Source organism: Mustela lutreola, chromosome 8 (assembly GCF_030435805.1).
Source record: "Mustela lutreola isolate mMusLut2 chromosome 8, mMusLut2.pri, whole genome shotgun sequence".
NCBI classification, from domain to species: Eukaryota; Metazoa; Chordata; class Mammalia; order Carnivora; family Mustelidae; genus Mustela; species Mustela lutreola.
In genome coordinates, this window is record NC_081297.1 from 136,192,699 (window position 1) to 136,210,262 (window position 17,564).

General features: G+C 47.1%; 1 protein-coding gene across 7 annotated transcripts in view; it reads left to right on the forward strand.

Moving 5' to 3' along the window:
• RFX4 (regulatory factor X4) overlaps window positions 1-17,564 on the forward strand; it is a 157,814-nt gene that overhangs the window by 104,288 nt on the left and 35,962 nt on the right. For all 7 annotated transcript variants that reach the window (XM_059186751.1, XM_059186752.1, XM_059186753.1 and 4 more), the window contains 3 exons: window positions 7,158-7,258; window positions 9,297-9,355; window positions 12,907-13,051. In XM_059186751.1, coding sequence (XP_059042734.1) covers window positions 7,158-7,258; window positions 9,297-9,355; window positions 12,907-13,051 — 305 coding nt within the window. The remainder of the gene's footprint in view (window positions 1-7,157; window positions 7,259-9,296; window positions 9,356-12,906; window positions 13,052-17,564) is intronic.

Here is a 17,564-nt window from a genome sequence, read left to right on the forward strand (position 1 = left end):
TCCTTCTACTGACTTTTGGGGTTTTATTCTTTTTCTAGTTCCTTTAGGTATAATATTAGATTGTTTGAGATATTCTTTGTTTCTTGAGGTAGACCTGTATCTCTATAAACTTTCCTCTTAGAACTGCTTTTGCTACATCCCAAAGATTTTTGGACCATTGTATTTTCAGTTTCATTTGTCTCTATGTATTTTTAAAAATGTTTTATTTAAATTTCAATTTTGTTAACATATAGTGTATTATTAGTTTCAGGGGTAGAATTTAGTGATTCATCAGTTACGTGTAACGCCTAGTGCTCATTTCATCAAATGCCCATCATTTCTTCTTTGATTTCTTCATTGACCCATTGGTTGTTTAGTAGAATTTTGTTTAGCCTCCACATGTTTGTGGTTTTTCCAGTTGGTTTTTTTTTTTTTTTTTTTTGCAATTGATTTCTGGTTTCATACCATTGTGATCAGAAAAGATGCTTAATAATATTTAAATATTCAATTAACGGAGACTTGTTTTGTGGTCTCACATATGCTCTATCCTGGGGAATATTCCATTTGAACTTGAAAAGAACATGCATTCTGCTGTTTTTAAATGGAATGTTTTGAATATATCTATTAAGTCCATCTGGTCTAATGTATCATTCAAAGCCACTGTTTCCTTATTGATTTTCTGCCTGGACGATCTACCCATTGATGTAAGTGGGCTGTTAAGTTTCCCTACTATTAATGTGTCACTGTCAACTTCTTCTTTTATGTCTGTTAATATTTGCTTTATGTATTTAGGTACTCCTGTGTTGGGCGCATAGATATTCACAATGGTTTTATCTTCTTTTTGGATTGATTCCTTTATGATTATGTAATGCCCTTCTTTGGCTCTTGCTACAGTCTTTATTTTAAAGTCCTTTTTTGTCTGATATAAGTATTGCTACCCATATTTTTTTTTTTCTGTTTTCACACTCATTTTGCATCCCTTCACTTTTAGTCTGTATGTGTCTTAGGTCTGAAGTGAGTTTCTTGTAGGTGGCATAGAGATAGTCTTGTTTCTTTAATCCATTTAGTCATCATCGGTTCTTTTCCTTAATTTTCTGTGTGTCCTGTAATTTTTTATTGACTTTCAAACAGTGGTTAGAGTAGAGACTGGAGTAGAGAGTATTTATGCCTGGAAATAGACACACTTCTTTTCTCCTAGTCTCTTAATGTGAGGAATTGAGTCCGTTGATTTGGGCATTGATTGCTTTGGGGTTTTGTTTTTGCTATGGGTACCCTCAGTGAACTACCAGATTCATATTCTTCTGGGATGCCCTGTGCTCAGGTTGGAAGTTTGTTTGTAGAAGGGGTTTTTCTCAATGTTGCTGCTACACTGTTAACATTGGGTCTTCCCTGTTAGGGAAGTAGACCTACTTGTTAGCCTCTTTGGGGCTGAGGTGGAGGTGTGGGGGTCCCCTGCTGTCCTGGCTTAGTCCCAGCAAGCCCTGTGTTTTGGGGGATTCTCAGTGATCCTGTCCACCCTCCCCGTCACCCTCCCCCAAGAGAAATCTCTAATAATCTGAGCCTGTGATGATTTCTACCAAGGTTAGAGAGCTTTTTCTTTTTATTTCCGCCACGTGCAATGGGTCTCTTTGTTTGCCCATGGTCAATAGTGTTTCTGTCCTTCCCCTAGCCACTTGAGGCTTCTGTTCCATAAGGGAGAGGGCTGGCTAAGACTTCATGCTTTCCCCCACAGCAGTGGTTGCTCTCCTCCTGCAAAACAGGCACCTCAGAGATAGGCTTTCTCCATTCTCTGTTCTCGGGGACTCTTCTTGAGCACTGGGCACGGTCTGTGGCGATCTTGTGAATAGATGTACATTTCCTTTGCATCCATGGCTCTCAGAGTTCTATACCATCAAGTGAGCTCACACGTTGAATTTAGCAATTTGTTTTAAAAATTGAGCTGAATTCTTTTAACTTAGATGTCCCACTTTCCTCCCTCAGACATAGATGAACCAGTACCCAAGTCCTCCTTTCTTTGGAGGTGATTGTCTTTCTGTGTACTCCAAGCTAAGCAGTTGTGACCTCAGCTATCCAATGGGTTAAAGAACAGTTAGGACTTTGCAAATTATCTGGTTTTCTCTTGTTATGGTGGGAGAGTTGCTCCTTCTAATTTTCCACATTCTAGGTGGAACAGAAACACACCTAGAAAGGCAACAAAGAGTACATCCTGGTGGGACTGTGGTCAAATTTTAATCTCATGCTTTTCTGTATTTTTCTAGTGTTCTAATTAAGACTAGATTATTTTTATAATCCTGTGCATATGCATATATAGCTGATTTCAAATTTTAAATATGCATATAAAAATAAACATACACACATATTTTATATCTCTATATAAACTACATATATATATATATATATATAAAAAATACATATATATATATGGACCCCTTTAAGCTTTGAGTTATTCTTTCTTGTGCATTGTTGAAGGGAACTAGATAGTGGCCAAATGTGTATATTTGTTCTGTAGCGGAAAGGTACTTCTGGGGGTGGGGAGACAGGTCAGCAGAAGTATACACACCATTACATGAGGGCTTCATATTCCACTAGTAGTGCTTACTGGGTATTACACACAGGCCAGGCATCCTGGTTTGTTATGAAGCAGTTTGTGGGGTGCTAATGAAATGCTAACCCCTGCTGCCTCTTCTGTAACTGGCTTGTTTTTATAGACATAAAAATTGAAGCTTAGGAGCTGAAATAACTTAAGTCCATCCTCAGTTGCAAATAAATGAAACAGCCACGACTCAGCTGTTCATTCCACATTAAATAGTGTTTATTGATTCCTACAACACGCAGGGTGCTATGCAGAGTCCTGGAGCATCACATTAAAGACGACAAATGTGCTCCCTGCCCTCACTGAGCTCACAGTCTGCCCCAGGAGACCTTTTTTTTTTTTTTTTTAAAATGACATTGTTAACTGATTTGTATGATTTTGCCAAAGTGATCCTTGACTTGGAAATCCAGCCCCTTTCTCATGAAATCAGGAAGAAAAAGTTACTCCAAAGACAGACTTCATCAGACAGCTAACTTTTCACAATTTTATGTGCTCCTTCATCCCTGAAACTTGTTTGAGTGTCTTCTGAGTGCCTGGCGCTGTGCTTGGCCAGGGTAGAAATGAGATATGACTTGCAGGTTCTCACCAGCTGACTAGCTCAGACCCACCCCTTACCTTCTAACTCAGTAAAGCATATTGAAATTCTCTCTCTCTATATATATATATCTTCTTCAGTGAACAAGTGATAATATAGAGATAACCATGAACCATTTGCTGTGTATTTATAAGAAAAGTAGATCATTCTCAGACTTGGGTTTGTCACTTCCGATCCTGGCATAGTGGTTGTTGGTGATGATTGGTTTATCGGAAGTAAGGAAGCGTGAGTGTGCATGTACGTGTGCACATGTGCGTAGGAGTGGTGGAAGGGCGAAGATGAGATAGCAGAGAAGCAAAGAGAAGACTGAGACGCTAGAGCTTTGGAGGCACACACATGCAGTCTGCAGTCTTGGCTTGCCCATTTGCTTGTTGGATCTCCTCGGACAAATCACGTAACTTCTCTGAGCCTCAGTTTCTCACCTCTCTGCTGGGACTAACAATAGTACCGACCTCACAGGGTAGATGTGAGGGTTAAATAAGAAAATACGTGTGAAATGTTTAGCACTTGACACACTGCACTCATTAACAGCAGCTGGTATTAGCGCTGTTGCTGTTGTACCAGCGTCAGGGCTGGAAGTCATTCAGAGAGTTACAAGTGTGGAATTAAGATGCAGGAAAAAGGGGCACCTGGCTCAGTTGGTTGAGCATCTGCCTTCGGCTCAGGTCATAATCCTGGTGTCCAGGGATTGAGTCCCACATCGGGCTCCCTGCTCAGCAGGGAGTCTGCTTCTCCCTCTGACTCTTACCCTCTCATGCTCTCTCCCTTTCTCTCTCTCTCTCTCTCTCTCCAATAAATAAATAAATAAATATTAAAAAAAAAAAAAAAAGATGCAGGAGAAGGGCTGAAGCAGCAGCTATAGACAACAGAGCCAGCTGCACCAAATGGACAAGAAGGTGTAACACTGGATTTGGGGGACAGACCTGGGGAGTGAGATGGAAGGAGACAGGGTAGTCAGCAGAGAAAGGGGGTCAGACCACAGGGTGTATACCATCGGAGGAGAGTCTGTGAGAAAGAGGTGATGGTCAGGGTCATCTGAGGCTGCAGGAAGGTGGAGTGGGCCGGGGGGACATCCCCAGGCTAGGTGATCAGGAGGCTAGCTCCTCACTTGCTCATGTTCAGATCACTCCTAAAAGTCTGTCCCAGTTCCAAGTCCCCAAATAGAATCCTTTCCAAGGTGAGTCTCTTCCTACTTTTCTTCAGTGTAATAAAATCAAATGATTGCACAAAGCAAAAGGACCATCCCTGGTCCTGCTGCTTGCTTCCTGCTCCCATACAAAGGGCAGCTCCTCTACTCCAGCTGCAAGTAATGGCCCCTGGGCAAGGTGTCATGGGTGAGCAATGGCAGCCCACCCTCCTGGATGGTACAGCAGCTATCAGATGATTACTCCACGCACTTCTCTAAATGTTGACCTCTGTCAAGAGTAGCCAACTACTCTGAGAAGTCTTCTCGCTCCAAAGCTGGATCCAGTGTGCTAGTCACTGAGAATGTGCTAGGGCTTTACTACATGTGCAGTACTTTTGGTTCACTCAGTATTCAACATTTATTAAGTACCTCCTGTATATCAGGCACTGTGCTAGGCACGAGGGTACCTATACCACTTTTCTTTCATGAAGACATCTTTGACAACCTTCTTTCCTCATACACCCACAACCACTCACCAGGGCATCATGGTTGGCTCTGCCTTCCAAGTATTTTAATCTGACCATATTGCATTATTTCCACTGTTAACATCTTCATTCAGGATGCTTTCTTGCCTGGATTATTGGGATAGCCTTCAAACAGATCTCCCTCCTCTGTCCTTGCCCTTCTAAACTCAATTTTTATCTCAGGAACCAGGCTGATCTTTTTAAAACATATGGCAGGCTCAATAGTGTTGAGATAGTTGGTAGAGCTGGAAGTGTGAGGACACTGGCAGTTTCAGATCCTGTGGTCAGCACTTGAACCCAACCTCTAAAGTTGTTAAGGAAGGGATAAAACTGGCTGCAGTCTGGGGCTGGAGCTTTCCAAGCTGGGAGAACAGCAGATGCAAAGGCCATGGTGAGGTTGTCAAGGACCTGAAGAAAGAGAAAAAAAGCTGGTGCTGTGTGAATTGAGTAAGCTGGCGGGAGTGGGGTGGTGAGAGGGAGTGGGAGGAGCTGAAGTCAGAAAGATAAAGGGGACACAGTGTGGTGACTGGCACTATGCTTAGGTGCTAAACACACAGTGATAAGCAAAATAGATACAGCCCCTTGCCCTCCACATCAGAGTATACAGTCAATGGGAAAGATGGACATGAACCAGATAATCACACAAATCAGTGTATAGTTACCAACTGTCACAACTTGCCCCTTCCAAGAGGGCTTCAGAGAAAGTTTTTCTGTGGACATGACACTTGCTCTGAGATCAGATCAATGAGGAGGAATTGAGTAGATGAAGAAGGGTAAGATGCTCTTGGATGGAAGGATGCCAAGGTCAAAGGCTCTGAGGTGGGAAGGAGCTGGGCAGAGGCAAGAGGGGTTGAAACATGGTGAAGAGAGAGACTGCAAAGTGAGGCTGGAGAGGAAAGCAAAGCTGGAATGTGAGCTTTGGGGGATCGTGGTTAGGATTTTGGTCTTCACCCTAAGAAGAATGTGAAAGTATTGGGGTTTTTTTTAATCAGAAAGTGAACTAGATCAGATTTGCAAGTGTTTTGGAGAAATCCCTCTCGCAATGTGGAAGACGAGGTAGAGGTGGGGAGGTGAGCAGAGCAGGTAGGCTCTTGTACCCACTGTTGCAGAAGCTGCAGTACTGGCCCAGGTGAGAGGTACTGATAGCTGGGAGAAGAGGGAAAGACTGGCTGAGGTTGAGAGAAACTTGGAGATAAAAATCGGCAGTACCTGCTCATGGGACAAGAGACTATTCAAGTGTCAAAAACCAGATACAGTAAAAGAGGAGCAAGCAGCCATTATAAGCCTTATGGTGTGGTACAGAGGGCAGACATGGACCACCTGTGAAGTTCTCGTGCCTTAAAAATAATTGTAACTTCATTTGATCTGTTCTTTTGGGCTGTCAGTTTATGAGAAGCACACAGGATAGATGAACAGGTTAAATGGCACTATGAGGATGTCAACCAAATCAGAGGGTGGGGCATTCCAGGGAACAAATAACAGGAGGGGGGCAACAAACCAATGGCATGAGAGAGGCTTTTTAAAAAGTCTTTAGAAATAGAACAAGGTCATTTTTCTGTGCAATGTGTAGACCGTGTTTGGATCCTGATTCAAAGAAACCAAAAGACTGTTCTGAGAGAAATAGAAAATTCGAGGACAGACTGGGCTTTAGATAATATTAAGGAATTGATGTTCATTCTGTTAAGTATACTAATGGCAACGATGGTTTTAAATGTGTGTGTGTGTGTGTACATGCACACACATAAGTACATGTTTAAGTGCATGTTGGAAGATGGACACAAAGTTTCTGAAATGATACATCATGAATTTGTTTATAGCTTTCCAGAAAAGACAGAGCAGCATGTGATAAACTGAACTGTTCTTTATTGGAACTGGGTCGGATTTACTTGGAGGTTTATTATACCATTCTGTCTTGGGGTATATTTGAAATTTCTCCATGCAAAAAAGTTGAAAACAAAAATTTTAGGGAAAATAGAGTTCCCAGTGAAATAGGCAACATAAGAAAAGAATGTCTGATGGAAAAGCAATGAGTTCAGTTTGGACATGTTGAGGTTGATGTGCCTTTAGAACATGTGGCTTGTTCTTGCCTTCACACAGGCTTGTGCAGCAGCAAACCAATGACACCCAGAGTGAGGGCGTCCTCCGGCCACCAGCGTGGGCACCAGAGCACGTTGCCTCCAGGCCCTGCTCATGCCCACAAGCGCCATGCGGGGCCACCCATCTTGCCCCAAAGGCCACTGCTCCGAGTGACACTGGCATGGCCAAAACACGATTCTAGATCAACCCAACCAGGTCGGGCAACACACGAGGCACTTAAAACGGATCCTTTCTTCCTTCCAGCTTAACTCAGGTGATCCGAAAGTTTGCCAAGCAGCTGGATGAGTGGCTAAAAGTGGCTCTCCATGACCTCCCAGAAAACTTGCGGAACATTAAGTTTGAATGTAAGTACAGAGGTGGTGAGCTGAGGGGAAGGGAAAACAACATTTTAGGGTCAAACAGTCTTACATTGATTGTTCATAAAATAATAATAATAATAATAATAACTTCCCCTTACTGTTTGCAAAGCACCAGATATTAAGCCTAGCGCTTTTCCTGCATGAACTTCGTCAGTGCTCCCAAAAGGTGTGTTACAAGTGACGCCCTTCTTTTATGGCAAATGAAAAGGCTTAGGGGGGTTAGTCAGTAGCAGAGGCAGGATTCCCCCCCGCAGGTCTGTCTGTCCACACCAGAGTGTCTGCTCGTCACCACTATCTCGTCCCACTTAATCCTCATGCCACCTCTATGATACAGGGGCAGCATCCCCTCCCTGCAGATGAGGCTCCGAGAGGCAGAGAAACCTCCGGAAAGCCACCCAGCCACCCAGCCAGCAAGAAGGGGCCAGGAGTCAAACTTAAGTCTGTCCAACCCCAAACCTCGAAACCCCCAAAAAGGTGGTGATGGGAGCCAGAGAAAGGCTTCAGGGCTTCACATATTCAATTCTCTGCCTAATGAGAAAGCCAAATTAATATTTCTCCTACGGGGATTAGGACTGTGATTTATTTTTTATTTTTTTATTTTTTTCCTGCTGAGCATCACCAGCCATCCTCCCCCATTCGTTTTGCCTGAGAAAACCGGTCCTATTCCTCTGTCCGGTGTTTCCATACTTGTGGAAAGACGCACGTGCTACTCCACAAAGATGAAATGATTTTAAGCCAAACAAAGTTTTAAGATATAGGTTTCTTAAAGCAGCATTTGAATACAGCTTGCCATTCTTGCCGGGGAGTAAGTGGCGGCAGGGAAAATGAAGAGGATCAAATTACCCTCTCTGGGCAGGCACAGGGAGCCCTTTCAGACCCGCTCGGGGGCTGAGGCCGCCTGCAGCGCCCAGCACCTACTGATAAAGCCTGCTTTATTTCACGGCTCTCAGTTCTTTTCTTTTCATGAGCACTAAATTCCACATCACAAAGTTAAAGAAAAAGTAATTAAGGAGAAGGATTAACGATTGATCGGTCTGGAAAATTAGAAGTTCATCTGTGCCCCCACCCCCCCCCCCCATTTCCCCACCCCACGCCCTATTTTTCAAACCGAGCTGGCTCTGAGTACAAATTAGAATAATCCCAGGGAAATTTCTGCTTCTTGACCAGTTCAGAAATTAATGAGAAGAATGCCCTGCACCTGTTTTAATTGTGCTGACAAAACAAACCTGTTGAAATTGGCAGCGAGGAGGTCTGTGGGACCTTCCACCTGTTGGGACCCGCGGGAACCCCTCTTCCCAGGGAACCTCAGGGGGACTTTGAGGATGGGCGAGGAGTGGAAACACTCACCACTCCAGACAACTCTGTGAGAGCGGAGACCTGAGGCTGGCACATGACTTGACTGCCTGGTGTTGAAATCTTCAGGTCATCCCGTTTCGGACCATTAGCCTGCTTTATCACTGTCGTAAACAGGATCCGTGAAACTCACCAACAGGTCATAGAGATCATTCGATAAAAGTAGCAGATTATGAACGCAAAGCAGCATTCCAAGATACAGCCCAGGGTCCCATCCTAAAAGCTACCCCTCACACCACCACACCGCTGAGGCTCAATCAAGTTTCCCTATTAGATATACTACTTTTAAAGGGCCTTCTTCAAAGCTTCCACTTGATTCCAGCAATTATTTATGGGGAGAAGCGATTGAGCTTGCAATTAGCGAAATGAAAGACAAGTAAATAATTGCTTTTACTTACGGTTGATTGACGCCACAATTTCTCACACCTGCCAGTATGGCATGTGGTTGACTTTGAAATATGTACCCCAAATATCGCCGCTTTAGGAAATCATTGTCCACACGGGAGAACAAAGAAATGCAGGGTTTTGCCAGCGGGTGCATAAAAAATGGGGTTGGACAGCGAGACAAATTTAGGCCAAATAAGCCACTTTTTGAAATCCGCCCCTGGAAAATCTGAGGTGGGACCATACAGCGTGCAAATACTTACAGACTAACTCTTCCTTCTTGCAGTGTCGAGAAGGTTTTCCCAAATTCTGAGACGGCAGACATCACTGAATCACCTTTGCCAGGTACGTGTCCTGCGGAGTCATCAGCTGTGAGGAGCACATGCACAGAACAGCTCCCGGGAGGAACTGTTGTCGGGCTGTTTGGTCTTTGAATGCAGCATAATAGGTGTTTGATACATCCTTACCATTACCTTTAATTTCTACAGATAAAGAATAAAAGCATTAGGCAATCACGAAATAGTTTTGATTAACATACAGAATAGCTTCTGACTGACGTCAGTCGCTCCTTAACCATGCATCACGTTCTCGTGCAAGTTTGCATTTCCCTTGACTGGATGAGGCTTTCTCAGCCGTGGCTGGCACATGAGCCTGGACCATTCTTTCTCTGGGAGAAAGAATGTTTGGTGCAGTACAGAGATCTGGTGGCATCCCGGGCCTCGTCCCGCATGCCAACACCAGATGCCCAGCACCGCATCCCCAAGTACCAACCCAATGGAGCCCAGGGAGCCCAGTGTCTCCTCCCTTCTTGGGAGTCACAGAGATAAATGATTCAAATGCATAAAGGGGGTGATTTGCTGTGTATGTATCATCCCGAGGAGTTCAGAGCTTCACAGTATGTTAAATATTTACCCACTTTTATTTATTTTATCCGGATTTTTGTTCTTTTCAGCACTAAAGTGACATATGCTTCCTATAAAAAATTCAGCAGTAACAAAAATGCATACAGTGAAAGGCAGAATTTCTCCCCATGACTCCTTGGTGATGATTCAATGGCATAAAGCTTTGTGTTTCTCTTAAGTTTACACCTTAAGGAAGGGAATCGAAGCATATTAAGGCCCCAGTTAACATTCGTTAGTACATTAATGATCTTAAAGCAGAAGGGGCAAACTGGTGGCTACAGGTCAGATCTGGGCCTCAGATGAGTGGGGTTATTTTTGTTTGATTTGCATGTGTTCAAAAATTGTTTTTACTTCATTGTTAATAGTTGGCCCTAGGAGATGTCAGCTAAGCAGCCCCTGAGCCACATTTCCCAGGGCAGGAAGCGAGTGGATGGGCCGAGCTCCTCTCCATCAGGCACTGTCCTCTTTTGTCAGCCCCACTGCTTCTTAAGCTTGGCAGGACCCCCTCACTGCCACCTGCCATCTGCCTGCCTTCTTTGTATGGGTGGGTTTTGCCACCTCTCCCTCTTATTGTGGGTTCTGGGTCAGTGCTGTTTATTCAAGGTCAAGGTTGGAAGGAGGGGTTTCTACTTAGAGTGACCTGCAGGAAGCCTCCAGACCAGTTCTGCATTCTGAAAATACAGAACTACAGAACTTTCAGAATACAGAACTACACTCCTGCACACCTCACTGTTGCTACCCTGCCCCCGGCATAAATGGCACAGCGGGTGATTTGGAAGATCTGGAAACCAGAGTTATACCTTCATGTTCATGCTGGTTGTGAGAGAGGCCACATCCAGGCACTGTTCCAGAATAGGGCAGAGCCCTACCAGATTAGTGGGATTTAGGGGAGCAAACAAATATTGGCACAACAGAGAAACACTGCTGTATTTCTGTGGGTGCATGCCTTCCGGTTCTTTCCCCAGCTTAGAAGAGCTGGGGTTAGATCATATTGGAGAACTAGGCATGGCTTTGATGCCTCCCTCTGGGGCTCAGGCAGTTTAAGGAAGCCTTTGAGCCTTTAATGCATGCAGGTAAAAACATCCGTACTTGTCCCTACAGCTACCAGCACGCGTGTGCGCTCACACACGTGCACGCATAAGCTCACCCTCTGCTTCCCACACAGATGGTATGTATTTTAATCAGCATGTGCTACCTTTCCATCTTCACCGGACAAGCTCGGAGACACACTTCTGGACCAGCCAGAGGAACTGGGGTTGGTGATAGGAAGGAAACTCCGTGGAACTTCCCAGCTAATATCCATCCCAGCAAGCTTTCCTAAACACATACAAGACAAGTCATGTTGAAACCCGGGATCTAAGCACCCAGGGCCTTTGGGGTTCACTAAACAAGCAGCTTGGCATTCCTGTCTCAGCCATTCATTGCACAGAATATTTTGAGCGCCTACTATATGCAGATATGATGTTTAGTGGTATTTGCCCTGAGCGGGGGAAAAAAATGTGAATGAAAAAATAATTAATTAAAAGTGCTAAGTGTTAGGGAGGAAACACAATGGAAATAGAGAATAATGGGGCACGTGAGTGTGACTGAGACGCAGGGGTTAAGGAGGCCACACCTCGGGTGTGACCTTGTAGTTGGAGCGTGCGTGATGGCAGGATTGCCGGGCAGGGTGCAAGAGGACCCCCCCCCCCCCCGGCTCCCAGCCATGAGCCCTGGCCCTGAGGTGTCCCTGCATCACCACAACCAGCACGGACCTGAGTAATAGTAGCTCCTGTACTGAGCTCTTCCTCCCAAAACTATGCCCTTTTCAAACATCATCTCACGGAGTCCCCCAGCAGCAGCCTCCTTCAGAGGCAGAGCCTCTTCCCTCCATTTTCTAGATCAGGAACCCGAGGTTAAATCTGCTGGCCCGCCCCAAATCAGCCAGCTGGTTAGCAGCAAGGCCAGGACTCGAACTCAATATATTAGAATCCAGAATCCCAGATCTTTACTCTGGTTGTTTTCATTATCATTAGAGATGGACCCAATTCATAGATTCATATATTCGAGGCCACTGACCTTTAAAAAGTCCTATAGTGATTTAAGTAAGAGTTTACTTGTGCTCGGAGTGGGGAGAAAGGGGTTGTCAGTATTTACCTTTGCCTGGAAATTCACGCTCATTAGGAGACTTTTAATGTCCATGTGTATCAGAAATCTTTTTTTTTTTTTTCCATTTTGTTAAAGACATTTTAAAAACATGCAAGCAAAGGAAATGATTCTGGAAATGTTTTCCTTTGCTTATCAGCATTGTTGAACTTGGTGGTCCCAAGTACTGTTCCCATTCACCAACTGCAGGGTTTGCGGAGGAAACCAGAGGTTGAATGTGCACACGAGCGTGCTCGCACAAACACCACAGGCACGTTAGTGAGCAACTGAGTCTCAAGGTTTTATTCCCCTTCCCTTCCTCTCCTCATGATACTCACCTAAAAACCAAAAAGCAAAAAGAGAAAGCTAGACCATAAACTGCTTCAGAATGCATTTGTATGAAAAAGACACATGGTCAGATTGCTGAGATGGAAACCGTCATTGGCCCCTGGGTAGCAGGACCATTCCAAGGTCTGGGCCCATAGCTTCTCGGACACGAGAGACACGTGGGTTACTAAGCACAGCGCTTCCATCCTGCAATCTTACATCTGTAGCCTGACTGGTCTCTGGCCTTCATCCCACTGTTCCCCAGGGGTCAAGACCAAAGGGGCTGGGAACAGCAGGGTGTGGTCTGGCCTCTGCCACCCTGGAGAAATCTTTTACACAGCTGACAGAAGAGAACCACGAGAGAAAAGACCGTACAGGTCTTCTGAGTGATGGGCTCATCTGCTGATTTCCTGAAATGGGGTTTTCCTGAATTTCAAAGTAGTTTGCAAAATACCCTATGCAGATTCATTCAAAAGAAAATAACGTGCCGGGGTTTTAACCTAACAGCCCTGGAGTTAATGAGTTAATTGGCTTGGATTACAGGCATCTCGTACAGTGATCCACAGTGCAGACATCACATTCCAAATGCTGGAAGACTGGAGGAACGTGGACCTCAACAGCATCACCAAGCAAACCCTCTACACCATGGAGGACTCCCGCGATGAGCACCGGAAACTCATCATCCAGTGTAAGACGCTCCGCCAACGGGTCTGTCTGTTCTTTGTTTTTAAAAGAAAGAAAAAGTATCTGCGTAAATATTTAAGTGGCATTCCCATCTTGTCCTGCCCCCTAGGATCCCTTCTCTCTTATTGTTCCTGTTAAATGGGTCAGCCCAGATGGAAGGGCTAATTGATTTAAGAGGACGTGTGTCAACATCCCTGGGGGAAAGGGAGCCAGGGGCTGCTGGACAGTGCACAGTGTCAGGCAGAAGGCCCCCCACCCCGTGACTCTCGGTGCCGGGCGTAGTCCCATAGGTGACATAAAAAAATGAGAACAGCAGTGTGTTGCCTGTCTGCGTGTACATCGGCCTGGAGTCAGCCAGATATGCTGCACCTGTTTCCCAGCGGAGGGTCGCACGAGTTAGCCCAGCTACGGGCCGGCGAACCTGCCAATCACATTCAGTGTTGGAGTGGGGAACGGATGGTGGTGCACTTCTGTGAACATGTGCTCCTGTCCCGGTGGACAAAGACTGGGGGAATGTTCCAGCTGTTGTCTGGATGAGGTCAGGCCGGGTGTTGTTAGCAGTAGCGGACGTGCAGGGGCCAGAGAACACCGCCACCGTCCGCACACCTCTGCTGTTCCTCACGCGCCCACCGCAGCGTGCGGCCCCGGCCTCCCACCCCAGTGGCCTTGGATGCGGGTCTCCTGGATGCGGGTCTCCTTGGATGCAGCTTCCTGGCTTTGCTCAGCTTTCCTTTCTCACGCCTGGGTGGGGCCAGGAGTGCGGAAACGGGAAGCTGCACGGAGGTCGGCCATCCCCTGAGAAGTTCAGCCTGTTCTCCTGAGCACCACGGTCCCCTCAGACTGCCAGTCTGTGCCTTCTGCATGTCCTCTTGAGGGAACTTTCTTCAGCCAGGCTAAGCATGTGGTGGTTAAAAATAACTAAGTTCAGAAAGATGTTCCTGTTAGAGACCCCCTTCCCACTGAGTCCTTTTCGGAAGCCACGGAAGCAGCTGAAACCTGAACCCTAGGGTCCTTCCCTGGGGCGCCTTGCATACTCGTTCCTCCTTCCACAGCAGCCGCCAGCCTGCTTGCCCCTGGTAAGAACTTAGAGGTGGTCACTAAAATAAGACGGGAGCTCACAGATGGCCTCCTCCGTGCAGGGTCTTCGGCCAGACCTACCATGGGCATAATCTCGTTAATTCTCTACACCAACCCCACGAGGAAGATACCTGCCCCCATTTTACAGAGCACAAGGCTCAGCCTCAGAGAGCGGGTGACCCTTACCCCCAGCAGCAGAGCGGGGCCCCTGACCTACGCCTGACCTTGGCTTCACCACCGTGCTCCAGTGCTACTCACTTGGAGGAGAAGAGAAGACAAAAATGATGAGATATGGGCAAGTTCCAGAAGCTGCGGGGTCTTTTCAGATTCTTACGGTCATGCTCCTGTTCTGTTTATCCCCGCTCCCTGCTACAAGGCCAACAGAGAGCTTGGGTGTCCGCTGCCTACCAGCACTAGCTGTACCTCTGATCACTGTGTCTCCAGGACCTCAGCCCAGGCCAGGCATGGATACATGGGAACCGAGAATGACACGACTCCCAGCAGCATGAGACGCAGCTCTCTCCAGACCCCCGGCACCTTTTGTGGAGGAGGAAAAGATCACCCATACTCATAGGGGACAGTGCAGTCCCCATGGCTTGCTGTAGGGACCACGCTCCGAGCCTTTGCTGGAACACCTTGGAGATCACTGCAACCTCTCCAAGAAGAAAACGTTTCAGGATTTCCTTTTCAGGTTCTCCTCAGCCCAGGACAGAACGGCAGGCACCCTTTAAAGAACACATTTTTTTTTTTAAGATTTTTTTTTTTTTAATTTGATAGACAGAGATCACAAGTAGGCAGAGAGGCAGGCAGAGAGAGAGGGGGAAGCAGGCTCCCCGCTGAGCAGAGAGCCCGATGTGGGGCTCGATCCCAGGACCCTGAGATCATGACCTGAGCCGAAGGCAGAGGCTTAAACCACTGAGCCACCTAGGCGCCCGCAGAACGGCACCCTTTAAAGCTGTGAGTGTGCTCTTCTTCCAGAGGAAGGGAGTGCTGAGGTTTGATTCATCCCAGCTGATACTGGACGCCTGTCGTGGGCCAGGTACTGTGTTAGCAGCGGGGCAAAAAGCAATGAGTAATATGGACAGTGCACTTCCTGTGTGGAGCTCAGAGTTAATGAAAGATCAGACATTGAACAAGTAATTCATAAATGGTGGCGTGTTACCCAAGAGGACACCTCTGTATGATGCAGTGCCTGGAAAGGGGGCCGCACAGTGACAAGGGCACTCCCAAGGCAGCAGGCCTGGCCCGTGAATATCATCCCTGCAGATCCCCCTCCCCCCCACCCCAGACAGCTGGGCAGTAAGTTCTTGAACACAGCTGTGTGCTGCGCCCTCCTTTCCTTATCAGCAGTTGACAAGCCTGCACGTTCCTGCTTTAGGGGGTTTCCGTCTCCTCAGTAAAACAGGTCCTTCCTGGGAATGCTCGCTTACCCTAAATTAAAGAGTGCACATTCGGACTTGAGCGTGCTGGTGAGCATGACCGTGCTGGTGAGCATGACCGTGGTAAGAGCAGGGGGGTTGGGTGCCCCCAGATCCCTGGCTCTTGTGCCCAGTGACCCCGGCCTCCAAGTCTCTGACACGGGGAGACCGTGGGGTATGGAAAGGGGCCTGGGACAGTGCCGTGCTTGGGAGGCGAGCGTCGGGTCTGGCTGGCTTTGAAACCGGCCTCTGCCATTTGCTGGCGGTGAGACCCGCAGAGGGTCACTGAGTGCCTCCGCCCCCTCCTTTGGAAAACGGGAGCAATAACAGCACTGGCCTCCTTGGGTGGTTCGTCTGTTCACTCAGCCAGCACCTGAGAATCTGCTGTCACATTCCCGAGGTTGCTGCAGGCTTAGGCTAGAGTGTCCCTGCAAAGCAGTGAGGAAGGTGCCTGGCACACGGCAAGACCCCAGGAGGCGTGAGCCGTAAGCGCTCTCTCCGCCACTTCTGTCATCCTCACCATCATCGACAGAAGCACAATAGCGCCTGATGCATCCACGGGGCCATCGAGAGGAAAGCACCCCAAAGAGAAATCAGATACCTGGGCTCTGTCCCAGCTCTGGCACTCGCTCACCCTCTGACTTCGAGGGGGACCTTTAATCTCATTGAAACACAGCTTCCTCCTCTGTAAAAGGACACTGATATTGACGCAACGGACATTTAAAGCCCCTTGGGGGCACCTGGGTGGCTCAGTGGGTTAAAACCTCTGCCTTTGGCTCAGGTCATATCCCAGGGTCCTGGGATCAAGCTCCATATTGGGCTCTCTGCTCAGCAGGGAGCCTGCTTCCCACCCCCTACCCTGCCTGCCTCTGGGCCTACTTGTGATCTCTGTCTTTCAAATAAACAAATAAAATCTTTAAATAAATAAGTAAATAAAGCCCCTTGTCATTCTAAAACTGCTCTGATCTCCCAGGCCAGTGGCTGATGTCTTGTGTTTTGTCGCAGTCATCAACTCAGGAAACAGGAGCACCTCAGCTGGGCCTGTGAATGGGGGACCAAACGCGGTGTGGACAAATGAAAACTGTAAAAAATAAAAGAAATTTTTAAAAGTGTGGATCTAAAGGTGTGGTTTGGTTCACAGAGCTCCACATGCAGAAAGCACAAAACGGTCATGAAAAGAGATATTTCAAACTGGAGGTCACCCCAGTGGGGTTTCTTTTTTCTCTAGTGCTTCACACATTCCATAGCCCTTCCGGACTGGTTATTTGACGAGCAGCTGAAGATGGGCTATAAAGTGACACCATTATCCTCCTTTTCCTAATGCAGAAACTAAGGACACAGAAATTGTTCCCTTTGCACTGTGAACATTTATTAAGCATCTACTGCATGCTGAGCCCTGAGAGGCTGGTTGGGCGACTTGCCCAATATAGTTGTGGTTTAGAAGCATTGAACTATCAAACATGCCCTGCCACGGGGCAGGGAGCAAGGAAGCAGTGCTGCCTGGGTCTGTTCAAGCAACCAAACACATCCTAGATAACAGCTGCATACGGGAAGGCCCCGGCTAGGAAAGATCCTGAATAGAGAACTGGCCCGGGAGACACACCACAACTGTCACACAGCATTAGCAATGCAGCGAAGGGGTGGATACAGATAATAGAGTGCTATGGAAGCTCGGAGGACAAGTTACCAGTTCTGCTGGAAGCTCGAAGGACGAGTGACCAGTTCTGCCGGAAGCTTCAAGGACGAGTGACCAGTTCTGCTGGAAGCTTCAAGGACGAGTGACCAGTTCTGCCGGAAGCTTCAAGGACGAGTGACCAGTTCTACCAGCGAGGGTCCTGCGGAGGAAAGGGATTTCATGAGAGGCATCATGTGGGCAGGGCACTAGGAGCCAGACAGTCCAGGCAGAGAGAACTGCCTGAGAAAGCAGGGCTTGTTGAGGGCATGGCAAATTAAACATGGGAGCCAGGTTCCCACGCGCTCAGAAGTGGCGAGGATGAGCCTGGAAAGGTAAGTTGGGGCGTA